General features: G+C 42.4%; 1 protein-coding gene across 1 annotated transcript in view; it reads right to left on the bottom strand.

The window, feature by feature from the left end:
- Positions 1–26401, bottom strand: part of LOC311149019 (calcium-dependent secretion activator 2-like) — a 208379-nt gene extending 181978 nt beyond the window's left edge. The window contains exon 1 of the mRNA XM_084186092.1: positions 26073–26401. Within this exon, the coding sequence (XP_084042218.1) occupies positions 26073–26381 (309 nt within the window). The 5' untranslated portion in view covers positions 26382–26401. The remainder of the gene's footprint in view (positions 1–26072) is intronic.

Below are 26401 nucleotides of genomic sequence, written 5' to 3'. Positions count from 1 at the left end.
CCGATGTCAAAGTTGTCAGTCGGACTTCTGTCATCACCACCATAGATGGCAAGCAAATAAAACAATATTTGGATATAACGTTAGCCATCTAGTTTATCCCCTGAAATGTATCTGGTTAACTAGCCATATTGACATGATCTGTTATTAGCTAGCCAGCCAATTTGACGTGGTCCATCAACCAATGTAGCCTATCATGTCTGTCAGCAGCAATCGTGATTAAACACTCTTAAAACCATGTTGAAAATGGGATAATCTTAGCAAACTTCACTAGGTAGTGCTACGTTAGTTGGAGAAAAAAGTACATTAGCTCTACTTAACAATATGATTAGCCAACTGTACAAAGTTTCTACCGGTAGCTTGAAAAATAAACATTATCAGCTAACAGTACATCGGCAAATGTGCCCTTCTCCTGCTTGACAGGCAGAGCCCACAAAAGGATGGGAAATGAACCTAAACCACTCATATTTGTCAGGTATAGTTCACTTTTATATCACGCAAATATCCAATTAATGGTGGCCAATATTGAGAGATATCGTGAGGCTATGCTCACGTATCTGAAATTACATGATCAAAACCTACCCAAACCAGAAACTGTGGACAGATGGCAGCATTCATGCAAAACTGAAAGCGCAAACCAACGCATTTAACCATGACAAGGTGACTGGGAATATGGTTGAATACAAACAGTGTAATTATTCCCTCCGTAAGGCAATCAAACAGGAAAAACGTCTGTACAGAGACAAAGTGGAGTCGCAATTCAACGGCTCAGACACGAGACGTATGTGGCAGGGTCTACAGACAATCACATATTACAAAGGGAAAACCAGCCATGTCGCGGACACTGACGTCTTGCTCCCGGACAAGCTAAACACCTTCTTCGCCCACTTTGAGGATAATACAGTGCCACCGACGCGGCCCGCTCCCAAGGACTGTGGGCTCTTGTTCTCCATGGCCGACGTGAGTAAGACAATTAAGCCTGTTAACCCTTGCAAGGCTGCCGCCCCAGACGGCATCCCCAGCCGCGTCCTCAGAGCATGCGCAGACCAGCTGGCTGGAGTGTTTACGGACATATTCAATCTCTCCCTATCCCAGTCTGCTGTCCCCACTTGCTTCAAGATGTCCACCATTGTTCCTGCACCCAATAAAGCAAAGGTAACTGATCTAAATGACTATCGCCCGGTAGCACTCACTTCTGTCATCATGAAGTGCTTTGATAGATCCACAGACGATGTAATCGCCATTGCACTGCACACTGCCCTATCCCATTTGGACAAGACTAATACCTATGTAAGAATGCTGTTCATTGACTATAGCTCAGCCTTCAACACCATAGTACCCTCCAAGCTCATCATTAAGCTCAGGGCCCTGGATCTGAACCCCGCCCTGTGCAACTGGGTCCTGGACTTCCTGATGGGTCGCCCCCCGGTGGTGAAGGTAGGAAACAACACCTCCACTTCGCTGATCCTCAAGACAGGGGCCCCTCAAGGGTGCATGCTCAGCCCCCTCCTGTACTCCCTGTTCACCCATGACTGCGTGGCCACGCACGCCTCCAACTCAATCATCAAGTTTGCAGACGACACAACAGTAGTAGGCCTGATAACCAACAATGAGACAGCCTACAGGGAGGAGGTGAGGGCCCTGGTGGAGTGGTGCCAGGAAAATAACCTCTCCCTCAACGTAAAAAAAATGAAGGAGCTGATCGTGTACTTCAGGAAACAGCGGAGGAAGCAAGCCCCTATCCACATCGACAAGACCGCAGTGGAGAAGGTGAAAAACGTCAAGTTGCTCGGTGTACACATCACTGACAATCTGAAATGGTCCACCCACACAGACAGCGTGGTGAAGAAGGCGCAACAGCGCCTCTTCAACCTCAGGAGACTGAAGAAATTCAGCTTGGCCCCTAAGACCCTCACAAACTTTTACAGATGCACAATTAAGAGCATCCTGTCGGGCTGTATCACCGCCTGGTATGGCAACTGCACTGCCCGCAACTGCAGGGCTCTCCAGAGGGTGGTGCGGTCTGCCCAACGCATCACCGGGGGCACACTGCCTCCCTCTAGGACACCTACAGCACCCGATGTCACAGGAAGGCCAAAAAGATCATCAAGGACATCAACCACCCGAACCACTGCCTGTTCACCCTGCTATCATCCAGAAGGCGAGGTCAGTACAGGTGCATCAAAGCTGGGACTGAGAGACTCAAAAACAGCTTCTATCTCAAGGCCATCAGACTGTTAAATAGCCATCACTAGCTGGCTACCACCCGGTTACTCAACTCTGCACCTTAGAGGCTGCTGCCCTATAGACACAGACAGGGAATCACTGGCCACTTTAATAATGGAACACTAGTCACTTGAATCATGTTTACATACTGCTTTACTCATTTCATATGTATATACTGTATTATATTCTACTGTATTTTAGTCAATGCCACTCCGACATTGCTCGTCCTAATATTTATATATTTCTTAATTCCATTATTTTACTTTTAGATGTGTGTGTATTGTTAGATACTACTGCACTGTTGGAGCTAGGAACAAAAGCATTTCACTACACCTGCAATAACATCTGCTAAATATATGTATGTGACCAATAAAATTTGATTTGAGGTTTACTGATCATGAAAAGCATCACTTGCTGTAGAACTGATGATACAGCTACATATGTGCAATTGTTTTGCATGGAATAATTACAAATGTGTAGTTCTGACTATGCTTTTAAAGAGGTGATATTACAACCAAATAATTAACATTAATTTAACAATCCCTTGAAAACTGAATGGTTTTAGTGGAGCTGGGGGTCTCCTTGTCCCCCAGCAGGCAAAACGAATGATATTTTATTGATATCGAACTATATTCATGGATTGCACCTATGTCACTCGGTCCCATCACACCATTCTTATGAGTGTTCTCAACCAGGGTGGTCGTCATATTGATGTCCAAAATAGAGTCTAGTTAGCTAGGTAGTCGCAATAGCGAAATATACAGCTCACCTAAACTCTGAGGTAAAAAGAACAAATGCGTTTTCTGCATTATTATGCACTTTGCATGACATTTCAACATTCTATGGCAGACATGTTAGCTCCACATTAACATTACAGGGGGAATGTTTAAATAATGCTATGTAACTGAATGTCTCGAAATGGAACAATATTCAAAATTCTAAAAGTTGGCCTAACTCTCTCTCACACACACACACACACTTGAGTGAACACCCAATGGTATTTTCCTTTCTATTACTCAGGACATTTAATGACAACAACTGAGTAGCCTAGTAGGCTTCTAAACAAAATGATTTGGTGAATTTGAATGATGTAAATAATGATTATGTGAGAGCAGCGTAATACCTTCCACAAAAAGTGTTGCTCGCCAAAAAGACACGTAAGCAACACACACACCCTCTTCTCCACCCTTCTCTTGGTGACAGCGTGTTGACTGCACCACATTTAGAGCATGACATCTCCCGGCATCGTCATGGCAACATCAGCTCCACCGCATGGCAAGTATCGGCTTCTCTAGACCAGAGCGCTAACCGCTGCTTATTGGGAGTAATGCATATTTTCTCCATATGTGAACAATCATGCAGGTGAGAGAACAGTAGCCGTTCTTCCTCCGAGTGACTGACAGACAGACACACACACACACACACACACACACACGCACGCACGCACGCACGCACGTAATACAACATTGATACAAATGAGACTTCAAGAGCTGCAAATCCCCCAGCTTCTGCTTTCGGTATCACACGTGCACAAGCACATACACACACACAATCTCCTACATACAATAATCATACCAGCCATATCTGCAGTAGCTTTGTGTTGGAAGCACTCAAGTCAGACCATTCCAATCCCTGAAATCAGTCAATCCACACCAAGGCTTTTCCTGTTCAGCAGCAAAATAACACTGACAGTCTGACAGACTGCCACCAGATAGGGGAGATACTGTATGCAGGAAAACAAGCATTCAAGATGTAGTAAATCCAGGTGAATAAGATACAAAATCCTACACTGCCAGAAAGATGAGCCAAACACCTGTGGCCTTTGGAAAGAACACACCCTGTAGTTAAATACACCTTCCACCTGCTCTGCAAACAAACTACTAAGACTAACTGCCAGTCTGCTTTTGAAAACACGCTTAGGCCTAATGCGCCTTTAGCCATTTCAGAATCCATTCTAAATAGAACAAATATTAACATCCACATTGTTCGGTATCATTCAAATACATTAAATGAACTTTAGTATTCCAATGCACTTTGAATACTAGATCATCCATCTAGAGACTTAAAAAGGCTCACAAACACATACGCGAACCCACACGTTCACACACACACCCAACCACACACACAGCCCTGAGCAAACAGCTGATCAGTTACAGTGCCTTCAGAAAGTATTCAAACCCCTTGACTTCTTCCAAATTTTGTTGTGTTACAGCTGAATTTAAAATAGATTAAATTGAGATTGTGTCACTGGCCTACACACACACACACTACCCCATAATGTCAAAGTGGAATTAATGTTTTTAGAACATTTTTCAAACTAAATATAAAATGAAAAGCTGAAATGTCTTGAGTCAATAAGTAATCAACCCCTTTGATATGGGCAAGCCTAAATAAGTTAAGGAGTAAAGATTTGCTTAACAAGTCACAATAATTACCATGGACTCACTCTGTGTGCAATAATAGTGTTTAACGTTATTTTTGTATGACTACTTAATCTCTGTACCCCACACATACAATTATCTGTAAGGTCCCGCAGTCGAGCAGTGAATTTCAAACAGACTCAACCACAAATGTTTTCCAATGCCTCGCAAAGAAGGTCACCTATTGGTAGATGGGTAAAAAAAAAAAAAAAGAAGACATTGAATATCCCTTTGAGCATGGTGAAAGTTATTACACTTTGGATGGTGTATCAATGCAACCAGTCACTACAAAGATACAGGTGTCCAAACTCAGTTGCCGGAGAGGAAGGAAACCGCTCAGGTATTTCACCATGAGGCCAATGGTGACGTTAAAATAGTTAAAGAGTTTAATGGCTGTGATAGGAGAAAACTGAGGATGGATCAACAACATTGTAGTTACCCACAATACTAACCTAAATGATAGAGTGAAAAGAAGGAAGCCTGTAGAGAATAAAAATATTCCAAAACATGCATCCTGTTTGCAATAAGGTACTAAAGTAAAACTGCAAAACCAAAATGGCTAAGAAATGAACTTTATTTCCTGAATACAAAGTGTTATGTTTGGGGCAAATCCAACACGTCACTGAGTTCCACTCTTCATATTTTCAAGCATGGTGGTGGCTGTATCATGTTATGGGTATGCTTGTCATCGGCAAGGACTAGGGCGATTGAAAGGATACAAATAAAAGGAATAGAGCTAAGCACAGGCAAAGTCCTAGAGGAAAACCTGGTTCAGGCTGCTTTCCAACAGACACTGAGAGACAAATTCATGACAATAACCTAAAACACAACACCAAATATACACTGGAGTTGCTTACCAAGACGACATTGAATGACTTAAAATCGGCTTGAAAATCTATGGCAAGACTTGCAAATGGCTGTCTAGCAATGATGGACAACCAACTTGACAGAGCTTGAAGAATTTAAAAAATAATAATGTGCATATATTATACAATCCAGGTGTGCAAAGCTCTTAGACTTAACCAGAAATTGCTGCCAAAGGTGATTCTAACATGTATGTGAATACTTAAGTAAATAAGATATTTCTGTATGTACCTTTCAACAAATGTGCAAACAAAAAACATGTTTTCACTTTGAATTATGGGGTATTGTGTGTAGATGGGTGAAAATGTAATAATAATATATATAATCCATTTTGAATTCAGGCTGTAGCACAAAATGTGGAATAAGTCTAGCGGTATGAATATTTTCTGAAGGAACTGTGTGTGTGTGTGTGTGTGTGTGTGTGTGTGTGAGACCTGTGTTAGCCATGTATCCCTGCCTTTCTCATGTGGAGGGGCTTGCTGAAAGAGTCTCAAGGGCAAAGCCATTCACAGACAAACAGACATGGCTTTGTTAAAGATATATATACACACAGTACCAGTCAAAAGTTTGGACATCTACTCATTCAAGGGTTTTTCTTTATTTTTACATTGTAGAATAATAGTGAAGACATCAAAACTATGAAATAACACATATGGAATCATGTAGTACCCAACAAAGTGTTAAACAAATTCTTCAAATAGCCACCCTGTGCCTTGATGACAGCTTTGCACACTCTTGGCATTCTCTCAACCAGCTTTATGAGGTAGTCACCTGGAATGCATTTCAATTAACAGGTATGCCTTCTTAAGTTAATTTGTGGAATTTCTTTCCTTCTTAATGCGTTGGCGCCAATCAGTTGTGTTGTGAAAAGGTACGGGGGTATACAGAAGATAGCCCTATTTGGTAAAAGACCAAGTCCATATTATGGCAGGAACAGTTCAAATAAGCAAATAGAAACGACAGTCCATCATTACTTTAAGACATGAAGGTCAGTCAATGCGGACAATTTACAGTTTCTTCAAGTGCAGTCGCAAAAACCATCAAGCGCTATGATGAAACTGGCTCTCATGAGGACCGCCACAGGACCCAGAGTTACCTCTGCTGCAGACGATAGGTTCATTAGAGTTACCAGCCTCAGAAATTGCAGCCCAAATAAATGCTTCACAGAGTTCAAGTAACTTCATGGTCGAATTGCTGTAAAGAAACCACTACTAAAGGACACCAATAAGAAGAAGAGACTTGCTTGGGCCAAGAAAGACGAGCAATGGACAAAGACCGCCGTGTCTTTGTGAAAAGCGGTGTGGGTGAACGGATGATCTCCACATGTGTATTTCCCATCGTAAAGCATGGAGGAGGTGGTGTTATGGTGTGGGGGTGCTTTGCTGGTGACACCGTCTGTGATATATTTAGAATTCAAGGCACACTTAACCAGCATGGCTACCACAGCATTCTGCAGCGATACGCCATCCCATCTGGTTTGGGCCTAGTGGGACCATCATTTGTTTTTCAACATGACAATGACCCAACACACCTCCAGGCTGTGTAAAGGCTATTTTACCAAGAAGGAGAGTGATGGAGTGCTGCATCAGATGACCTGGCCTCAACAATCCCCCGACCTCAACCAAATTGAGATGGTTTGGGATGAGTCGGACGGCAGAGTGAAGGAAAAGCAGTGCTCAGCGTATGTTGGAACTCCTTCAAGATGTTGGAAAAGCATTCCAGGTGAATCTGGTTGAGAGAATGCCAAGAGTGTGCAAAGCTATCATCAAGGCAAGGGGTGGCTATTTGAAGAATCTCAAACACTTTTTTGGTTACTACATGATTTCATGTGTGTCATTTCATAGTTTTGATGTCTTCACTAATATAAATTACAATGTAGAAAATAGTAAAAATAAAGAAATACCCTTGAATGAGTAGGTGTTCTAAAACTCTTGACCGGTAGTGTGTGTGTGTGTGTGTGTGTGTGTGTGTGTGTGTGTGTGTGTGTGTAAATAAATATATACAGTGGGGAGAACAAGTATTTGATACACTGCCGATTTTGCAGGTTTTCCTACTTACAAAGCATGTAGAGGTCTGAAATTTTTATCATAGGTACACTTCAACTGTGAGAGACGGAATCTAAAACAAAGATCCAGAAAATCACATTGTATGATTTTTCAGTAATTAATTTGCATTTTATTGCATGACATAAGTATTTGATCACCTACCAACCAGTAAGAATTCCGGCTCTCACAGACCTGTTAGTTTTTCTTTAAGAAGCCCTCATGTTCTCCACTCATTACCTGTATTAACTGCACCTGTTTGAACTCGTTACCTGTATAAAAGACACATGTCCACACACTCAATCAAACAGACTCCAACCTCTCCACAATGGCCAAGACCAGACAGCTGTGTAAGGACATCAGGGATAAAATTGTAGACCTGCACAAGGCTGGGATGGGCTACAGGACAATAGGCAAGCAGCTTGGTGAGAAGGCAACAACTGTTGGCGCAATTATTAGAAAATGGAAGAAGTTCAAGATGACGGTCAATCAACCTCGGTCTGGTGCTCCATGCATGATCTCACCTCGTGGGGCATCAATGATCATGAGGAAGGTGAGGGATCATCCCAGAACTACACGGCAGGACCTGGTCAATGACCTGAAGAGAGCTGGGACCACAGTCTCAAAGAAAACCATTAGTAACACACTACGCCGTCATGGATAAAAATCCTGCAGCGCACGCAAGGTCCCCCTGCTCAAGCCAGCGCATGTCCAGGCCCATCTGAAGTTTGCCAATGACCATCTGGATGATCCAGAGTAGGAATGGGAGAAGGTCATGTGGTCTGATGAGACAAAAATTGAGCTTTTTGGTCTAAACTCCACTCGCCGTGTTTGGAGGAAGAAGAAGGATGAGTACAACCCCAAGAACACCATCCCAACCATGAAGCATGGAGGTGCAAACATCATTCTTTGGGGATGCTTTTCTGCAAAGGGGACAGGATGACTGCACCGTATTGAGGGGAGGATGGATGGGGCCATGTATCGCGAGATCTTGGCCAACAACCTCCTTCCCTCAGTAAGAGCATTGAAGATGGGTCGTGGCTGGGTCTTCCAGCATGACAACGACCCGAAACACATAGCCAGGGCAACTAAGGAGTGGCTCCGTAAGAAGCATCTCAAGGTCCTGGAGTGGCCTAGCCAGTCCAGACCTGAACCCAATAGAAAATCTTTGGAGGGAGCTGAAAGTCCGTATTGCCCAGCGACAGCCCCGAAACCTGATGGATCTGGAGAAGGTCTGTATGGAGGAGTGGGCCAAAATCCCTGCTGCAGTGTGTGCAAACCTGGTCAAGACCTACAGGAAACGTATTATCTCTGTAATTGCAATCAAAGGTTTCTGTACCAAATATTAAGTTCTGCTTTTCTGATGTATCAAATACTTATGTCATGCAATAAAATGCAAATTAATTACTTAAATATCATACAATGTGATTTTCTGGATTTTGGTTTTAGATTCCGTCTCTCACAGTTGAAGTGTACCTATGATACAAATTAGACCTCTACATGCTTTGTAAGTAGGAAAACCTGAAAAATCGGCAGTGTATCAAATACTTGTTCTCCCCACTGTATATACATACATATATACATACATACATACATACATTTCCTTTTTTAAATATATTTCCCTTTATTACTTTCCAACCCCACCACCCCTTCCGTAATTGGAGTAGACTAGTGAACAACAATGCTTAGGCCTCTACTTCCAGCTTAAACATACTATATATATTTTATGGACAAAGTCAATTTTACAATAATTATATTTTGTTTGTTTTTACTCCTGAACTTCCTCTACCCTCAACCTCGCCGATCATTTTCATGATGCCCATCCGGTTTGCTTCTATATGCCATATCTTTCTAACTGTGCTCTTTCACAAAAGCTCTCAACATATAACCAATATACTTATTATGGACACAGTATGCTTACATTATTAGTTGTCTTGTTGTTATTAGTCCCATCTTTCAACTCCATTCAACACCATCCATATTGGATTTCTATTTGCCATATTTTTCAACTGTTCTGTGATGTTTTACAAAATTTCTGAACCTTTAAACAGATTGTAAATTGAAAATATTATTTTTTGCTAAAAGTATTATTATATTATTGATCGATTGACTATGACTTTTCAGATCATCCAGTAATGCTATCTGCAGGGTTAGCTCCAGGTAAATATTGCAATCCTTTAGCCATTCCTGGACCTGTGTCCAAAAACAAGCTACAAATGGACAGTACCAAAACAAATGATCTAATGATTCTGTCTCTTCGCAGCAAAATCTGCAGAGCTGGGAATATTGTATCTCCCATATAAATAACATTCTATTGGTAGCAATAATTTTATATAATAATTTAAATTGAAAAATTATAAGTTTTGAATCCGGCGTGGTTTTGCGTATCAGTTCATAAACACTATGCCATGGGATCGGTACGTCAAAAATCTCTTCCCAACTATTTTGCAATCTATATGGGATGGCTGTCAATCCTTTGGTCCTTAAATGAAACTGGTATACTTTTTTATTTATCACAGTTCTCTTTAACCAATGATGTTCTTTAATGCAAAGGCCGACAGACACGTCCTTACATTTTCCCCCTTCCACTTTCCTCTTCCATTTTTGCAGTAATGCTACAATTATTTGGTTGTAATTTTGGGTAGAGCAGACATTTCCATGTTTTTGTTAGCTGCATGTGGGACATAACTCCACCAGTCCTACCGATGATATCATTTACGAAGATTATACCTTTTTAAAACATTTTGTCAAAAAAAATGTTTTTTTTATCAATTAGTATATTTCAGTTTAACCACAATATTTGTTGCATTATTTGTTCTGTCGTTTCTGGAGGATTAAATTGAAATTGCAACCAACTTTCTATGGCTTGTATTAGTAATAGTGATATTTGGGAGATTATTTTCTTTTCAAATAACTGAAAGTGTGAGGTTGTAATCTGAATAAAGAGAAAAAGGCCATTCTTGAACATTGGGTGAGACAATCTTACTAATTTGCTTGAGAACCAGTTCGGATTTAAGTATAACATTTGTAGGACTGAAGCTTTTAATGATAGGTCTAATGCTTTAATATTTAATCATTTCCGAATTCATATTCATTATATAAAAAGGCCCGTTTAATTGTGTCTGGCTTGCCGTTCGAAATAAAATGGAATATTTTTGTTCTCATATAATTTAAAAAACTGTTCGCTAGGCGTAGGCAAGACTATAAGCAAATAGGTAAACTGGGATAATACTAAAGAGTTCATCAAGGTGATTTTTCCACAAATTGACAGGTATTTACCTTTCCATGGTAGCAAGATTTTATGTATTTTTGCTAACTTTCTATTAAAATGTATTGGAGTGAGATCATTTAGTTCATTTGGGATATGTATTCCGAGTATATCCACATCACCATCAGACCATTTTATTGGTAAACTACATGGTAATGTACATTTTTTAGTGATCCAATACGTAATATAGTACATTTATCATAATTTGATTGTAATCCAGAGAGGTTAGAAAATGTGTCTAGATCCTCTATGAGGCTGTGGAGGGATTCAAGTTGTGGATTTAAAAGAAAAATGAAGACAATGGTTACAGTAACCACCTGTAGACCGTAATATGTGTTCAATAACACAGGTCTGTAATCACACCACTTTAAAAAGACAAATCTAAAATCAGGAACATGGAAATCAGTCTACTAAATGCTGTTTGGCGCAAAAATCTGATACCTATTAATCCAACAGGAATCTAAATCAAATCAAATTTGATTTGTCACATGCATCGAATACAACACCTTACCGTGAAATGCTTAATTACAAGCCCTTAACCAACAATGCAGTTCAAGAAAGTTAAAAAAATATTTACCAAATAAAATAAAGTAAAACATAATAAAAAGTACCACAATAAAATAACAATAATGAGGCTATATACAGGGGGTACCGGTACCGAGTCAATGTGCGGGGGTACAGGTTAATCGAGGGTAGGGTAGGGGTGACTATACATAGATAAGACAGCGGGTAGCAGCAGTGTAAAAACAAAATGGGGGGGGGGGGGCAGTCAATGTAAATAGTCTGGGTGGCCATTTGATTAATTGTTCAGCAGTCTTATGGCTTGGGGTTAGAGTTTTTGGGCTTTCCTCTGACACCACCTAGTATAGAGGTCCTGGATGGCAGGAAGGTTGGCCCCAGTGATGTACTGGGCCGTACGCACCACCCTCTGTAGCGCCTTACAGTCAGATGCTGAGCAGTTGCCATACCAGGTGGTGATGCAACCGGTCAGGATGCTCTCAATGGTGCAGCTGTAGAACGTTTTGAGGATCTGGGGACCCATGCCAAATCTTTTCAGTCTCCTGACAGGGAAAAGGTGTTGTCGTGCCCTCTTCACGACACTCTTGGTGTGTTTGGACCGTGATAGTTCGTTGGTGATGTGGACACCAAGGAACTTTAAACTCTCGACCCGCTCCACTACAGCCCCGTCAATGTTAATGGGGGCCTGTTCAGCCTGCCTTTTCCTGTTGTCCACGATCAGCTCCTTTGTTTTGCTCACATTGAGGGAGAGGTTGTTGTCCTGGCACCACACTGCCAGCTCTCTGACCTCCTCCCTATAGGCTGTCTCATATTTGTCGGTGATCAGGCCTACTAATGTTGTGTCATCAGCAAACTTAATGATGGTGTTGGAGTCGTGTTTGGCCACGCAGTCTTAGGTGAACAGGGAGTACAGGAGGGGAATAAGCACGCACCCCCTGAGGGGCCCCAGTGTTGAGGATCAACGTGGCAGATGTGTTGTTGCCTACCCTTACCACCCGGGGGCGGCCCGTCAGGAAGTCCAGGATCCAGTTGCAGAGGGAGCTGTTTAGTCCCCGAGTCCTTAGCTTAGTGATGAGCTTTGTGGGCACTATGGTGTTGACCGCTTAGCTGTAGTCAATGAACAGCATTCTCACATAGGTGTTCCTTTTGTCCATGTGGGAAAGAGCAGTGTGGAGTGCGATTGAGATTGCATCATCTGTGGATCTGTTAGGGCGGTACGCGAATTGGAGTGGGTCTAGGTTCTCCGGGATGATGCTGTTGATGTGAGCCATGACCAGCCTTTCAAAGCACTTCATGGCTACCGACGTGAGTGCTACGGGGCGGTAATCATTTAGGCAGGTTACCTTCGCTTCCTTGGGCACAGGGACAATGGTGGTCTGCTTGAAACATGTAGGTATTACAGACTCGGTCAGGGAGAGGTTGAAAATGTTAGTGAAGACACTTGCCAGTTGGTTCGCGCATGCTTTGAGTACACGTCCTGGTAATCCGTCTGGCCCCGCGGCTTTGTGAATGTTGACCTGTTTAAAAGGTCTTGCTCACATCGGCTACCGAGAGTGTTATCACACAGTCGTCCAGAACAGCTGGTGCTCTCATGCATGCTTCAGTGTTGCTTGCCTCAAAGCGAACATAAAAAGGCATTTAGCTCATCTGGTAGGCTCGCGTCACTGGGCAGCTCGTGGCTGGGTTTCCCCTTTGTAGTCCGTAGTTGTTTTCAAGCCCTGCCACATTCGACGAGCATCAGAGCTGATGTAATAGGATTCAATCTTAATCCCATATTGATGCTTTGCCTGTTTGATGGTTCATCGGAGGGCGTAGCGGCATTTCTTATAAGCGTCCGGATTAGAGTCCCGCTCCTTGAAAGCAGCAGCTCTAGCCTTTAGCTCGATGCGGATGTTGCCTGTAATCCATGGCTTCTGGTTGGGATATGTACGTACGGTCACAGTGGGGACGCCGTTGTCGATGCACTTATTGATAAAGCCGATGACTGAGGTGGTATACTCCTCAATGCCATTGGATGAATGATTTAGTTTTTTTCTTGTAAGCAGGAATCAGGAGGATAGAATTATGGTCAGATTTGCCAAATGGAGGGCGAGGGAGAGCTTCGTATGCGTCTCTGTGTGTGGAGTAAAGGTGGTCTAGAGTTTATTTTCCTCTGGTTTCACATGTGACATGCTGGTAGAAATGAGGAAAAACTGATTTAAGTTTGCCTGCATTAAAGTTCCCGGCCACTAGGAGTGCCGCTTCTGGATTTGCTTATGGCCTTTTACAGCTCGTTGATTGCGGTCTTAATGCCAACATCGGTTTGTGGTGGTAAATTGACGGCTACGAATAATATAGATGAGAACTCTCTTGGTAGATAGTGTGGTCTACAGCTAATCATAAGGTGCAATACCTCGAGACTTCTTTAATATTAGACATCGCGCACAGCCCCGCCCCTCGTTTTACCAGACATAGCTTCTCTGTCCTGCCGATGCATGGAAAATCCCGCCAGCTCTATATTATCCATGTCGTCGTTCAGCCACGACTCGGTGAAACATAAGATATTACAGTTTTTAATGTCCCGTTGGTAGGATATTCTTGATCGTAGATCATACATTTTGTTTTCCAATGATTGCACGTTGGCCAATATAACGGATGGTAGTGGAGGTTTACTCACTCACCTACGAATCCTCTGAAGGCAGTCCGACCTCCGCCCCCTTTTTCTCCGTCTTTTCTTCACGCAAATGACGGGGATTTGGGCCCGTTCCCGAGAAAGCAGTATATCCTTCGCGTTGGACTCGATAAAGAAAACATCTTCGTCCAGTTCGAGGTGAGTAATCGCTCTTCTGATGTCCAGAAGTTATTTTCGGTCATAAGAGATGGTAGCAGCAACATTACGTAGCTACACAATAATAGTTATCTACACAATAACTTACAAAACACTGCCATTCAAACTTTGAATGGCGTTTTGTGAGTCATGAAAGCGGTATGTCAGCTGTAATTCCTGAAAGGACAGCAGTCAGATATTTTATGACAGTAATTATATCATCCTTATAATGATATGACATCAGTAAAGCAGTGCACTTCAACTGACGTGTCTGACAGCCTGAAGCGCCTGATTTCACTAAAGGGTTGAAGTAAGTGAGTCCAAATAGAATTAGTCTGATTTAGAGGAATGTGTCCAAGTATATCAAGGGGAAGGAACGCATCTGGATTGCCATGCTTTTCCAGCCATTTGTGAACATTGATTTACTTAACACACACACACACACACACACATTCACACTATGTCTACAGCCTGTGAGAAAGCGAGAGAAAGTAACATCCTGAAGATAGAGGGGAAAGAGGGGGAGTGGAGGAGGAAAGGAACAGGCGAATACATTTAATAGGAGAGTTAATGGAAAGAGTTAGGTGGTGAAAAGAAAGGTGAAAAGATGTGAGGAAAGAACCTTATGGGGAGAAGAGATAAATAGCAAGATCTGGGGTGTGAGAGAGGAAGTTAGGGAGGGTAGAGGATGACAGAAAGAAAAAGAGGACACAGGGAAAGAGTAAGTGTTTGAATAAGAGGTGTGATGGAATCGGAGGGAGATGGTTCCTTTTAACGGTCGCTGATGGGCGAAGCCAATGAGGCAGAATAACACTCCCCTAAGTCACAGCAGGAAATGGAGAAAAAGAGGCAAAGGAGGGGGAGAAGGAAACTGATGACAGTTGAGGTAGAGGAAAGGAAAAGAGACAGGAGAACAAGAGGTGAGAAGACGAAAGAGAACAACAAGAGAAGATCGAACCAGAGATGAGAATGAGGACAGAGCTGGGTCTTATGGACAAAAATCCATATCGCGATAACTAGAATGATAAGTTTATAACAATGTGCACCAGCGTTTTTATTTATTTATTATACTTTAAACTACCACTACTAGTTTGATGGGTGCATCCATCAATTGTAACATTAACAATCACCCATATTAGCAAACTTATTTCATTTCAAACTTCACATTTCTTTAATACAGGCTACTTATGGTAATGAACAATATCAGCAAAATGCATGCGATAAATGATCGGTACCTTCGGTGTCGATAATTTTATCGGTTTAACGTCCCAGCTCTACGGGAGAGGGAGATGGCAACAGTGACTTCACAAGTGGCTGAATAAAAATACAACATGGGAAGCTGGATAGAGCAGTCTGTGCACAGAGGCCATTTGAATCAGTTGATCATCACTGTGGCAGAGAAGTTGAAGTATCTTATTACATTAGCCAATCTAGGCCGCCTCAGTAAAATTATTCAATTCCACCGAATTCATAATACTTTATCATCAACAAATACATTGCATTTCCACTGACAAGGTCTGGCACAGAGACAATCTCAGGGGTTCACGGAGGACCGGTCATAGGAATTGTTGTGACAGATAGCTGAATGCTAACTAGTCCAATCCAAGAGTGCTTTATTGGAGTGACTGGGCAAGGTGCAATGTGGCCCATGCAATTTAACAATATAATCTGTTTCAGTCCACCCCTACCCCTACCCCCACACACACAATCACCAACCTCTCCCATCATGCATTAGTGGTATTGAATTATACCTTGCCCAAGTCACTGTAGAGTTGAGACAAGCTGCATCCCAAATAGCACGAGAGCCTCTGGTCAAAAGTAGTGCACTATATAGGGAATGGAGTGCCATTTGGGAGGCACCCATCATTTCATATCTCCTGAATATGGATATATTTGTTTAAATGTTAGTCATTCAGAGTGACTGGGTAAGGTGCAATGTAGCCCATGCAATTGAACTATATAAAAAATAAAATCGGTTTCAGCCCCCCGACACACACAGACCTCTCCCATTATGCAATAGTGGTATTAACGAGTGACATGGTGAGAGCAGATACGGGCATCGCCAAGTCAAGAACTGCTGCTCTGAAGCACTTCACCCATGGACGGCAATTAACGCGAGTAGCAGGGGACTGTGGAGCCTGGAGAGTTTGGGGTTGACAACAGAGGCGTTGTAGAGATCAAACGGGAGATTACAGCACCTGTGGAGTCCGGTCTCCCATTTCCGACAGGGGGACGAGAGAAGAAAGGGACTTGGAAATGAGTGAGGGAGAGAAAGAAGAAGCTAAAATAAAGAAGAAGCTAAAATAAAGCGGGGGGGGGGGGGGGGGTACTTAGTGTACCAGTCTCAAATGCATAATTTGCAAGTTGTGAAAAATGGAGAAAGTGCCTACAACTCTGTCCATGTTCAAGGAGAGACAATTACTCAAGCAACGTGAGGTTGTAATGCTAGATGAAGTTTAGAGGCAAACTAAACTCCTCAAAACATAGAGGATAGCAACTTCCCTTCAATAGTCTGAGAAAGCTCCTTCGTCAGAGCACCATGACCTCAAATGAGTTGCTGTATCCTATACATACATGCATTTAATATGTACTGTATACATAATCACAGAGAACGGCACCTGAGTGCTTCTCTGGCATTACCTCAGAGAAGAGAGGTGGAAACATACCTGTTCACCAGAAAGGACATCCACCTACATACAGTTGAGTACCCTCAGATAACACCAACTCAAAATGGAGAAACCAACACAGTAACAGGGATATTAAGTATTATAGAGAACAAGATGTTGTCACACAGCAAGTGTTTGTCTGAGCTGATGTGCCTGAGGAGAGTTAGCTGTGATTGACAGCCTCACCATCCACTGAGTTATTAATACACACCTACTGTAACAAGACTCTGGTCCTGTCATCACATGAGAAGACAAGGGGCTAGACCAGTGTGCAGTCTGCGCGTGTGTCTTTATCAGCTGAGAGCAGCTAGGCGCTGAGGGGCGGAATGAGTCGTGACAAACCTGCGGCCAGTATCACTCAAGTCCCAGTAAGCCTTCGTTTTCATACTCCATCTCTCCCCCTCTCTCTCGCTCTCTACCCCCTCTCCTTCTCTAGTGTCGCCTCTTGGGTCATGCCGACAGTCTGCCAACTGCGTCTCTTCTGAAGACAGAGCCTTCCAGTTTCGACAAGTGGAAGGAATATGATCCGATAACAAGGCTGCCAAAGGCAATGTCGGTGTTACGGTTGAAAATAGTCATTCTTATCCTTAACAGATATGGGCTGGGTATATTTTCCTTATTGTACAGATTTTTTCAGTTTGACCAAGTTTAACTTCAGAATCCTTTTGATTAAAAAGTACATTAATAGCTTCCAAACTTAGTTTTTTTTTCTGCAGTAAAATTATCAGGAGGGGTGGAATCATGTTACTGGTTCAGCCAAAAGCTGCTTTAAGACCATAGAGAATCATGCCACAGGGCATTCATTGCAACAACAAAAAATGGTTGTTGTACAAAGCAGTTGAATATACTGAGCTAGGAGCAGAATTAGCATGTCTGTCTACATTTCTACCAAAGCAGTTGAAATGAGCTGTATTCAGCTCACAGAGTAAATGCCAGGAAACTATACGCAGGAGGAAAATGACGCATCTAATAGCAGGAAACGAACACAAAAGACGTAATTAGACTCTTGAGAAATGTTGTAACATAGGGAGAACCTTCCCTCTGACCTTCTCCTCCAATGGGTTTTGAGAATGAGGCGAGAGGACGTGAGTAGTATGCAATTGAGATTCTCCCATAGTCATTGAGAGTGACGAAAATCAGAAAATAACAGAGATGTTGAGAACAATAGAAGATTTTCCCATGACTGACGGAGAGAGATGTAATTAAAAGGTGTGTGATGGATCAGTCTCGGTTGCCAATCCATCGCCACGGCCCGCAGAGAAAATTCTATCAGAAGTGACTATAGTATGAAGGACAGGGCATGAAAGACAGACTGATTGCTTATACAATGTGTCATTTTCAATTTCACAGACGGAGATCTCCAAAAGCATTGTGCATCGTGTTTGCTCAATCAACACCCTGTGAGGAAACAAAGAGTGTGCTCAAACACACACAGACACACACGGGCATGCGCACATACACACACAAATAGCTCATCAGAAGGAACCAATTCAATGACTAAATACTTTTTTTTTTTTTTACACAAAACAATCATATTATAAGTCGAAGGCAGATAATTGAGTGGTGTGCAAATTCTCGTTTTATGAGCAGTAGGCCTACTTTGGTACAGCCAGCCAAGTACATCTCAACTCTACAATACCACATCCGCAGAGTTAAATGCAGACAAAAGTTTTTGGAGTGACTCGCTGTGAAATCGATACTTAAAAAATGTAAACCCCCTTACTGTGTACCTACAGTATCAGTCAAAGGTTTGAACACACCTACTCATTCCAGGGTTTTTCCTTATTTTAAACTATTTTCTACATTGTAGAATAATAGTGAAGATATCAAAACTATGAAATAACACATATGGAATCATGTAGTACCCAAAAAAAGTGTTCAAATAGCCACCCTTTGCCTTGATGACAGCTTTGCACAGTCTTGGCATTCTCTCAACCAGCTTCATGAGTTAGTCACCTGGAATGCATTTCAATTAACAGGTGTGCCTTCATAAAAGTTAATTTGTGGAATTTATTTCCTTAACACCAACTGTAAGTCGCTCTGGATAAGAACGTCTGCTAAATGAATAAAATGTAAATGTAATGCGTTTGAGCCAATCAGTTGTGTTGTGACAAGGTAGGGGGGGGGGTATACAGAAGATAGCCCTATTAGGTAAAAGACCAAGTTCATATTATGGCAAGAACAGCTCAAATTAGCAAAGAGAAACGACAGTCCATCATTACTTTAAGACATGAAGGTCAGTCAATCCGGAAAATTTCAAGAACTTTGAAAGTTTCTTCAAGTGCAGTTGCAAAAACCATCAAGCGCTATGATGAAACTGGCTCTCATGAGGACCACCACAGGAAAGGAACACCCAGAGTTACCTCTGCTGCAGAGGATAGGTTCATTAGAGTTACCAGCCTCAGAAATTCCAGCCCAAATAAATGCTTCACAGAGTTCAAGTAACAGACACATCTCAACATCAACTGTTCAGAGGAGGCTGCGTGAATCAGTCCTTCATGGTCGAATTGCTGCAAAGAAACCACTACTAAAGGACACCAATAAGAAGAAGAGACTTGCTTGGGCCAAGAAACACGAGCAATGGACATTAGACCGGTGGAAATCTGTCCTTTGGTCTGATGAGTCCAAATGTGACATTTTTGGTTCCAACCGCCGTGTCTTTGTGAGACGCAGAGTAGGTGAACGGATGATCTCTGCATGTGTGGTTCTCACTGTGAAGCATGGACGAGGTGGTGTGATGGTGCTTTGCTGGTGACACTGTCTGTGATTTATTTAGAAATCAAGGCACACTTAACCAGCATGGCTACCCCAGCATTATGCAGCGATACGCCATCCCATCTGGTTTGCACTTAGTGGGACTATCATTTGTTTTTCAACAGGACAATGACCCAAAACACACGTCCAGGCTGTGTAAGGGCTATTTGACCAAGGAGAGTGCTGAATCAGATGACCTGGCCTCCACAATCACCAGACCTTAACCCAATTGAGAAGGTTTGGGATGAGTTGAACCAAGTGAAGGAAAAGCAGCCAACAAGTGCTCAGTATATGTGGGAACTCCTTCAATACTGTTGGAAAAGCATTCCTCATGAAGCTGGTTGAGAGAATGCCAAGAGTGTGCAAAGCTGTAATTTACATTGAAGTAATTTAGCAGACGCTCTTATCCAGAGCGACTTACAAATTGGTGCATTCAACTTAGGATAGCCAGTGGTACTATTCCAGGTATTCCTTAAAGTGGTAGGGTTTCAAGTGTCAAGGCAAAGGGTGGCTATTTGAAGAATATAACATATATTTTGATTTGTTTAACACTATTTTGGTTACTACATGATTCCATGTGTTATTTCATAGTTTTGATGTTTTCACTATTATTCTACAATGTATAACATAGTAAAAATAAAGAAAAACCCTGAAATGAGTAGGTGTGTCCAAACCTTTGACTGGCACTGTACTTGGCTAACTTTGGTATGAATACACAAATGGTATTGCTTTTCATAATTTTTCTTCAGGTGTAATTTTTCAGCCAGTTCAAGGACAACTATGGAAAATGTAAGTTGCTCGTGGCATAAATGTAGCCAATAAGTGTAAAATACTAGGAGGGTACCAAGGGACATATTTTTTTTAACATAATATGTACTAGCACATATTCATTCAAATCTGTTGCTACAGTATCATAATGCGCCCACTGTCAAACCATGACTGTAAAGGCATTGAGAGGGGAGAGAGGATCAAACTTTTGTGAACAACATTTTGTGAGGTAGTTGCATCTTTGGGAAGTTACCAACGTGTCAGTGTTTACTACAGTGGTAGAACTGAAAAGGATTTGCCCCTAATGTTTGAAGTCACAAATATCCAATTAAATGTCATCACATAAAAAAAAGCTGGTGCGTTGGAATATAAAATGTGATTCAAAAGGATGCTTGGATGAAGGTCAGTAGAGCAAAACATTGGCATTCAAAATAAAAAGGTTAAACTTTTCAAGCAGTGGGGGATTTTTGAAAATTGAACCAAACCATAAATGTTACTACAAGTATAAGCTCTCTCCAAAACTTCATAGCATGTGTTCCATTTTGTCTAAAGTCTGACAAAAATCCAAATTTGCAAATGGCCGCATGAGTGCCTCAACAGAGATGACCCTCCCCAGAGCTTCCGGGAGCACAAATAATCTCCTGAACACACGCGCAACATATTGAGTAGTACTGTATCCGTCCCCAGGGACTTCATTAACAAGCAGACCCACAGACCGGATCTGCTGGCATAGGCCCATACTGGCACTATTCAGAGAGATGACCCCAGATATTTCATATGTCAATAATCATTTACAAACATACAGAAAAATAACGACACCCGTGTTTCTCACTGTCTCACTGGGTGTTGCAAATTAAGCCAACAGTCAATGCTTGAGGTAGCATCACGGTACTCTCTGTCCACAAAACTTGAGATAAAAACATGGGAAGACTTCCCCTTTAACATCAGTATTTACTATGAGGATTGTCAAGAGAGACCGAGGAGAGAAGATTATCAAATGTATTTTTACCGTTACTGCCATTCTCATGCAAGTTAATTCAAATCCTCAATATTATTACATAATCATGGTAGCTAAATGACATATTTCCATTGAGTTAAATAACATTAACATGGGGGGCCTCCTGAGTGGCGCAGCGGTCTAAGGCACTGCATCGCAGGGTCGTGTTTCGGAGGACGCATGGCTCTCGACCTTCGCCTCTCCCGAGTCCGTACGGGAGTTGCAGCGATGGGACAAGACTGTAACTACCAATTGGGGAGAAAAAGGGGTAAAAAGTACTAAGTAAATAAAAAATTTACATTAACATTGAGAGGGTGGGTAAGGGAGATTAAAGACGGAAAATAAGAATGAGAGAGCTGAGGGACAAGGCAGTCAGCCCCCTCATGGACTTGCACTAAAAGAGCCAACATTTTGTGGAAAGAGGCTTTATGGGAGAGAGAGAGTTTGATTCAGCTCCTCGTGGACAATAGCTACTCTCTCCTCCTTTATAGAGAATGGACCAATGCTGTGGCCCGATTTGCAGTCCATTGCAAAGAAGCAATTTGACACAGTGCAGTAGAAGCGGTCACAAGTAAGGGAACAGAAAGAAGTTCTTGATACAAGCAGAATCACTTTGGCACCAAAATGTGAGGAAAAAGTGTGCTTTCTAGTAAACTAATTTTTAAAAAATTACATGCAATAAGGTATTCTGTGAGTTAAAACTGAAAATGTGGGTTCAGTGAAAAATAATAACGGTGTGTGGTCCTCAATCCATTCTTCAGTAAACCCGTTAGGCACACTGTGGCATTAGCCATCATCTAGCTTCATTCAATTTGACTTTTTGCACTGACGGACTAAAGATCAGAATTGGGCTTCTTGTGTGAACGTAGCCTTAGTTGCCTTTCTGAAACAGTTTCCAATACACTGACTGAGCCAGTTCATGTGGTTATACTGTGATACACTGTTATGACATCAATACATGTTCTGTTTGATCCTGGACTAGTTCGTCATAAGACAATTACAGTACCTGAGACAAGAGCCAGATAGAGATACTGAGATGGCTAGTCGGCACGTGACTGCTTCTGTCCCACTACAACCAGTCAACTACGCAAACAAGGAGGAGACTGATGGAGTAGAGCTGGTTTCTCCAGTTTAGATAAACTTATCATACCTGCAATATCTCCAGGTAAAAAAGCTGATCCAGAGATCTTTGTTCTCTGAGGCTTTTGATTGATATCATTGGACATTACATTTTCTTTGAGCAACAATGATATGGGAGAGTCAGTTTATCGCTGTTGCCAAGACCTGTGTTTGATTGTGTCTAGGCCATCTAATGAGGATTTATAATCTCTCTGGAGACAAGACATGAGGACACTGAGTCATTCTGCCGGGGAGGGGGTGGGTAGTGAGGGGGAGGTAGTGAGAAGAGGGTAGTGAGGGGGAGGTAGTGAGAAGAGGGTAGTGAGGGGGAGGTAGTGAGAAGAGGGTAGTGAGGGGGAGGTAGTGAGAAGAGGGTAGTGAGGGGGAGGTAGTGAGAAGAGGGTAGTGAGGGGGAGGTAGTGAGGAGAGGGTAGTGAGGGGGAGTTAGTGAGAAGAGGGTAGTGAGGGGGAGGTAGTGAAAAGAGGGTAGTGAGGGGGAGGTAGTGAGAAGAGGGTAGTGAGGGGGAGGTAGTGAGGAACAGCAGTAGCCCCTAGGATCGTCACTAGTTACCACAGTCATAATTATCGTTAAACTCAGCTTATTTCTACAATTTATCTTCTTATAATCTGTTTTTAAACCTTAACCACACTGCTAACCTTATGACTAACCCCAACCTTAAATGAAGACCAAAAAGCAAAAACAAAATCTCTCCACGAATTCTTACAATATAGCCAATTTGGACTTTGTGGCTGTGGTAACGAGTGCAAGCTAAGGATGGACAGACAAATTAAATTTTATTTGTCACATGCGCCGAATACAACAGGTGTAGACCTTACCGTGAAATGCATACTTACAAGCCCGTAACCAACAATGCAGTTAAGAAAATATTTACTAAATAAAGTTAAAAAAGTAACACAATAAAATAACAATAACGAGGCTATATATGAGGGTACCGGTACCGAGTCAATGTGCGGGTAGCCATTTGATTAAATGTTCAGCAGCCTTATGGCTTGGGGGTAGAAGCTGTTAAGGAGCCTTTTGGACCAAGACTTGGCGCTCCGGTTTCGCTTGCCGTGCGGTAGCAGAGAAAACAGTCTATGACTTGGGTGAATGCAGTCTTTGACAATTTTTTGCCCCTTCCTCTGACACCGCCTAGTATATAGGTTCTGGATGGCAGGAAGCTTGGCAGCAGTGACGTACTGGGCCGTACGCACTACCCTCTGTAGCGCCTTATGGTCGGATGCCAAGCAGTTGCCATACCAGGCGCTGATGCAACTGGTCAGGATGCTCTCGATGGTGCAGCTGTAGAACTGTTTGAGGATCTGGGGTCCCATGCCAAATCTTCTCAGTCTCCTGAGGGGGAATAGGCATTGTCGTGCTCTCTTCACGACTGTCTTGGTGTGTTTGGACCATGATAGTTTGTTAGTGATGTGGACACCAAGGAACTTGAAGCGCTCGACCCGCTCCACTACAGGCCCATCAATGTGAATGGGGGCGTGTCCAGCCCTCCTTTTCCTGTAGTCCACGATCAGCTCCTTTGTCTTGCTCATGTTGAGGGAGAGGTTGTCATGGCACCACACTGCCAGGTCTCTGACCTCCTCCCTATACACAGACCCAACTTCAGGGGCGGCAGGTAGCTTAGTGGGTAAGAGCGTTGTGCCAGTAACCGAAAGGTCGCTGGTTCTAATCCCCGAGCCGACTAGGTGAAAAATCTGTCGATGTGCCCTTGAGCAAGGCACTTAACCCTAATTGCTTCTGTAAGTCGCTCTGGATAAGAGCGTCTGCTAAATGACTAAAATGTAATGTAATGTTCAGCAAACTATGCTGATGGTGCCATTTTGATATCTTAAAAATCATCACCACCCTAATATAGGTGTCGTACAACAAGAGATTGAATAAATCCATCTTAGTATAAGGAGACACTTTTGGGGGTTGTCATATAGGAGTCCTGTGGCTTTAACTGCAATTGAAAGCTCAATTGTCATTAAACCATGGAAGCTAGACCACTGCGGCAACGAGAGCACCGAGTCGCTGTGGTGGCAGTGAAAAACGAGTTGGGTACAAGTAGTGACGTGGCCCTTGCAAGTAGAAGCACACACACACACACGGTCAGTGACTTAAAGGAATTCTATCCATCCAGTGAGCCAGGGTGAAGTGTGTTTACTGTAAGGAAGATGGACATAGAACAGGAATGCAGCAACAGCATAAGACTATGCAAACCAAGTGAACCTACTTCCCTAATCTCTCTGAGGACCCCTCCATGTGCCTATATGGATTCAATCCCAACGCTGGCTCTTCCCTATACCACATTGTCTCGTGTGTGGACCAGTTGCCTCTTCCCATTGGGCTCATGGGATTTGAAGTGTTTTCATAATACAACACCAAAATCAATACAAGTGCTCCAGCGGTTCCACATCGCTCAATGAATTACAATCCTGGGGGTTTATGCATGAGCTCTGTGAGAAGCTGTATTTGTTTTGCCTTCATTAGAACGCAAATCAGCCCTGTTCTTGGTAAACATAATATTTTGTTTTATCTTCTAAGTCAAGCAGACATCTCAAGTCTACAAGAGTCTCTTCCTCTCTCTGGATGTGACCAAGATGTGAAATCCATGTCCTAATGGGCATTTCCAATAATGTGATGGCAGGTGCATATCAGAATGACTTGTGTAGAAAATAAACAGTTGCTGGCCTGGCTCCAAGAAGAATATCTCGGAGCCTGTGAGTGAATTTTTTAAAAATAGCTTGTGGGCTTTGTTGAGAGCTTGGGCACGCCGTCAAACCAAAGTGTAGGAGTCAATGGCCATATCTAAAATACTAAATGTGTCTGCAAATAGATTTAATCTGTTTTTAAGCACTCAAGAAACTTTCAATAGCCAATGTAGGCCTCTAATATTTACTATATTAAACATCCATCATTCATTCAATTTCTGTGGGAGCAAAGGATGGCGTGGGAGCAAAGGATGGCGTGGCCACCTGCACTCAGCCCTGTCACAACAAATGAAGTTATATGAAGATAAAAGTGCAACTCCCCCTCATAACTTTTAGGCTTATTTGTATTCAATAATTTTGGAAAAAGCTATGAGTTGAGGTTCTTCTGATATGTTATTTGCATACATGGGTTAAATGGGCAATCTGCAGTAGCTACACCCATTTTTGGACTAATAAATTATCCTTGAAGTATTTAATTTATAAATGCCTCATGAGCTTAGTTCAACTGTCGAACCCCATCAGAACCCAAAATATAAAATTGTTTTACTCAAATGTTTGTAAAGAAAGGAATGTAAACAAACATTGTACAGCCTTAAAACAATATTACAACAATAATGTTGATATCATGGCGGGTCAGTCCTTGCATCCATAGCCGTCTATGAATTTGAGAGTGGTTACATGTCTCCAGCCCCCTCACTCAGCTTTTTAACATTACAGTGGCTGGGTATCTATATTTTGTTGTTGTTTCAACTACCGATTGACGCTTTAAATTTGCTTCAAGTTGGGTTTAATTGTTTACCCTCGCCTGGCTGGCAGTGGGACGCAAAACTTAAAAATAAAACAGGTGCATGTGATTTAATTGGCTACTCTGAAAGGTGTTCTCTGTAACCGTGCGTTTATTTGCGATCACTCACCTTCTGTTGCCTGCGTGCCATATCCGTGGGTTGTTTGGCATTGAAAGGGTATGCTATACATCGCAACACAAATACATAAATCTGTAGTTTACTTTTCCTCTCAGCTGCCTCTTTCTGAAGTCTTTCCTTCTCATTTTTCTGCTCGTCTCCGGCAGAAGGACTTTCGGCTTGTGGTTGGTCCGCAGGTGGTCGTTTATGTTTACCTCCTTGCCCGGAGGAAGTCGAAGGCTTTTTGGGGGGATTTTTTGGAACTTCAGTGTCTTCGTCAATTTCTCCCCCCGAGTCTTCGCTGGAGGACGGGTCCAACATGTTTTACAACACCGGTAAAC

The sequence above is a fragment of the Coregonus lavaretus genome, assembly GCF_964263955.1.
Source record: "Coregonus lavaretus genome assembly, chromosome: 21".
In the NCBI taxonomy this organism is placed as follows: Eukaryota; Metazoa; Chordata; class Actinopteri; order Salmoniformes; family Salmonidae; genus Coregonus; species Coregonus lavaretus.
Note: the sequence above shows the minus strand (reverse complement) of the source record. Positions and strands in the feature narration are given on the sequence as shown.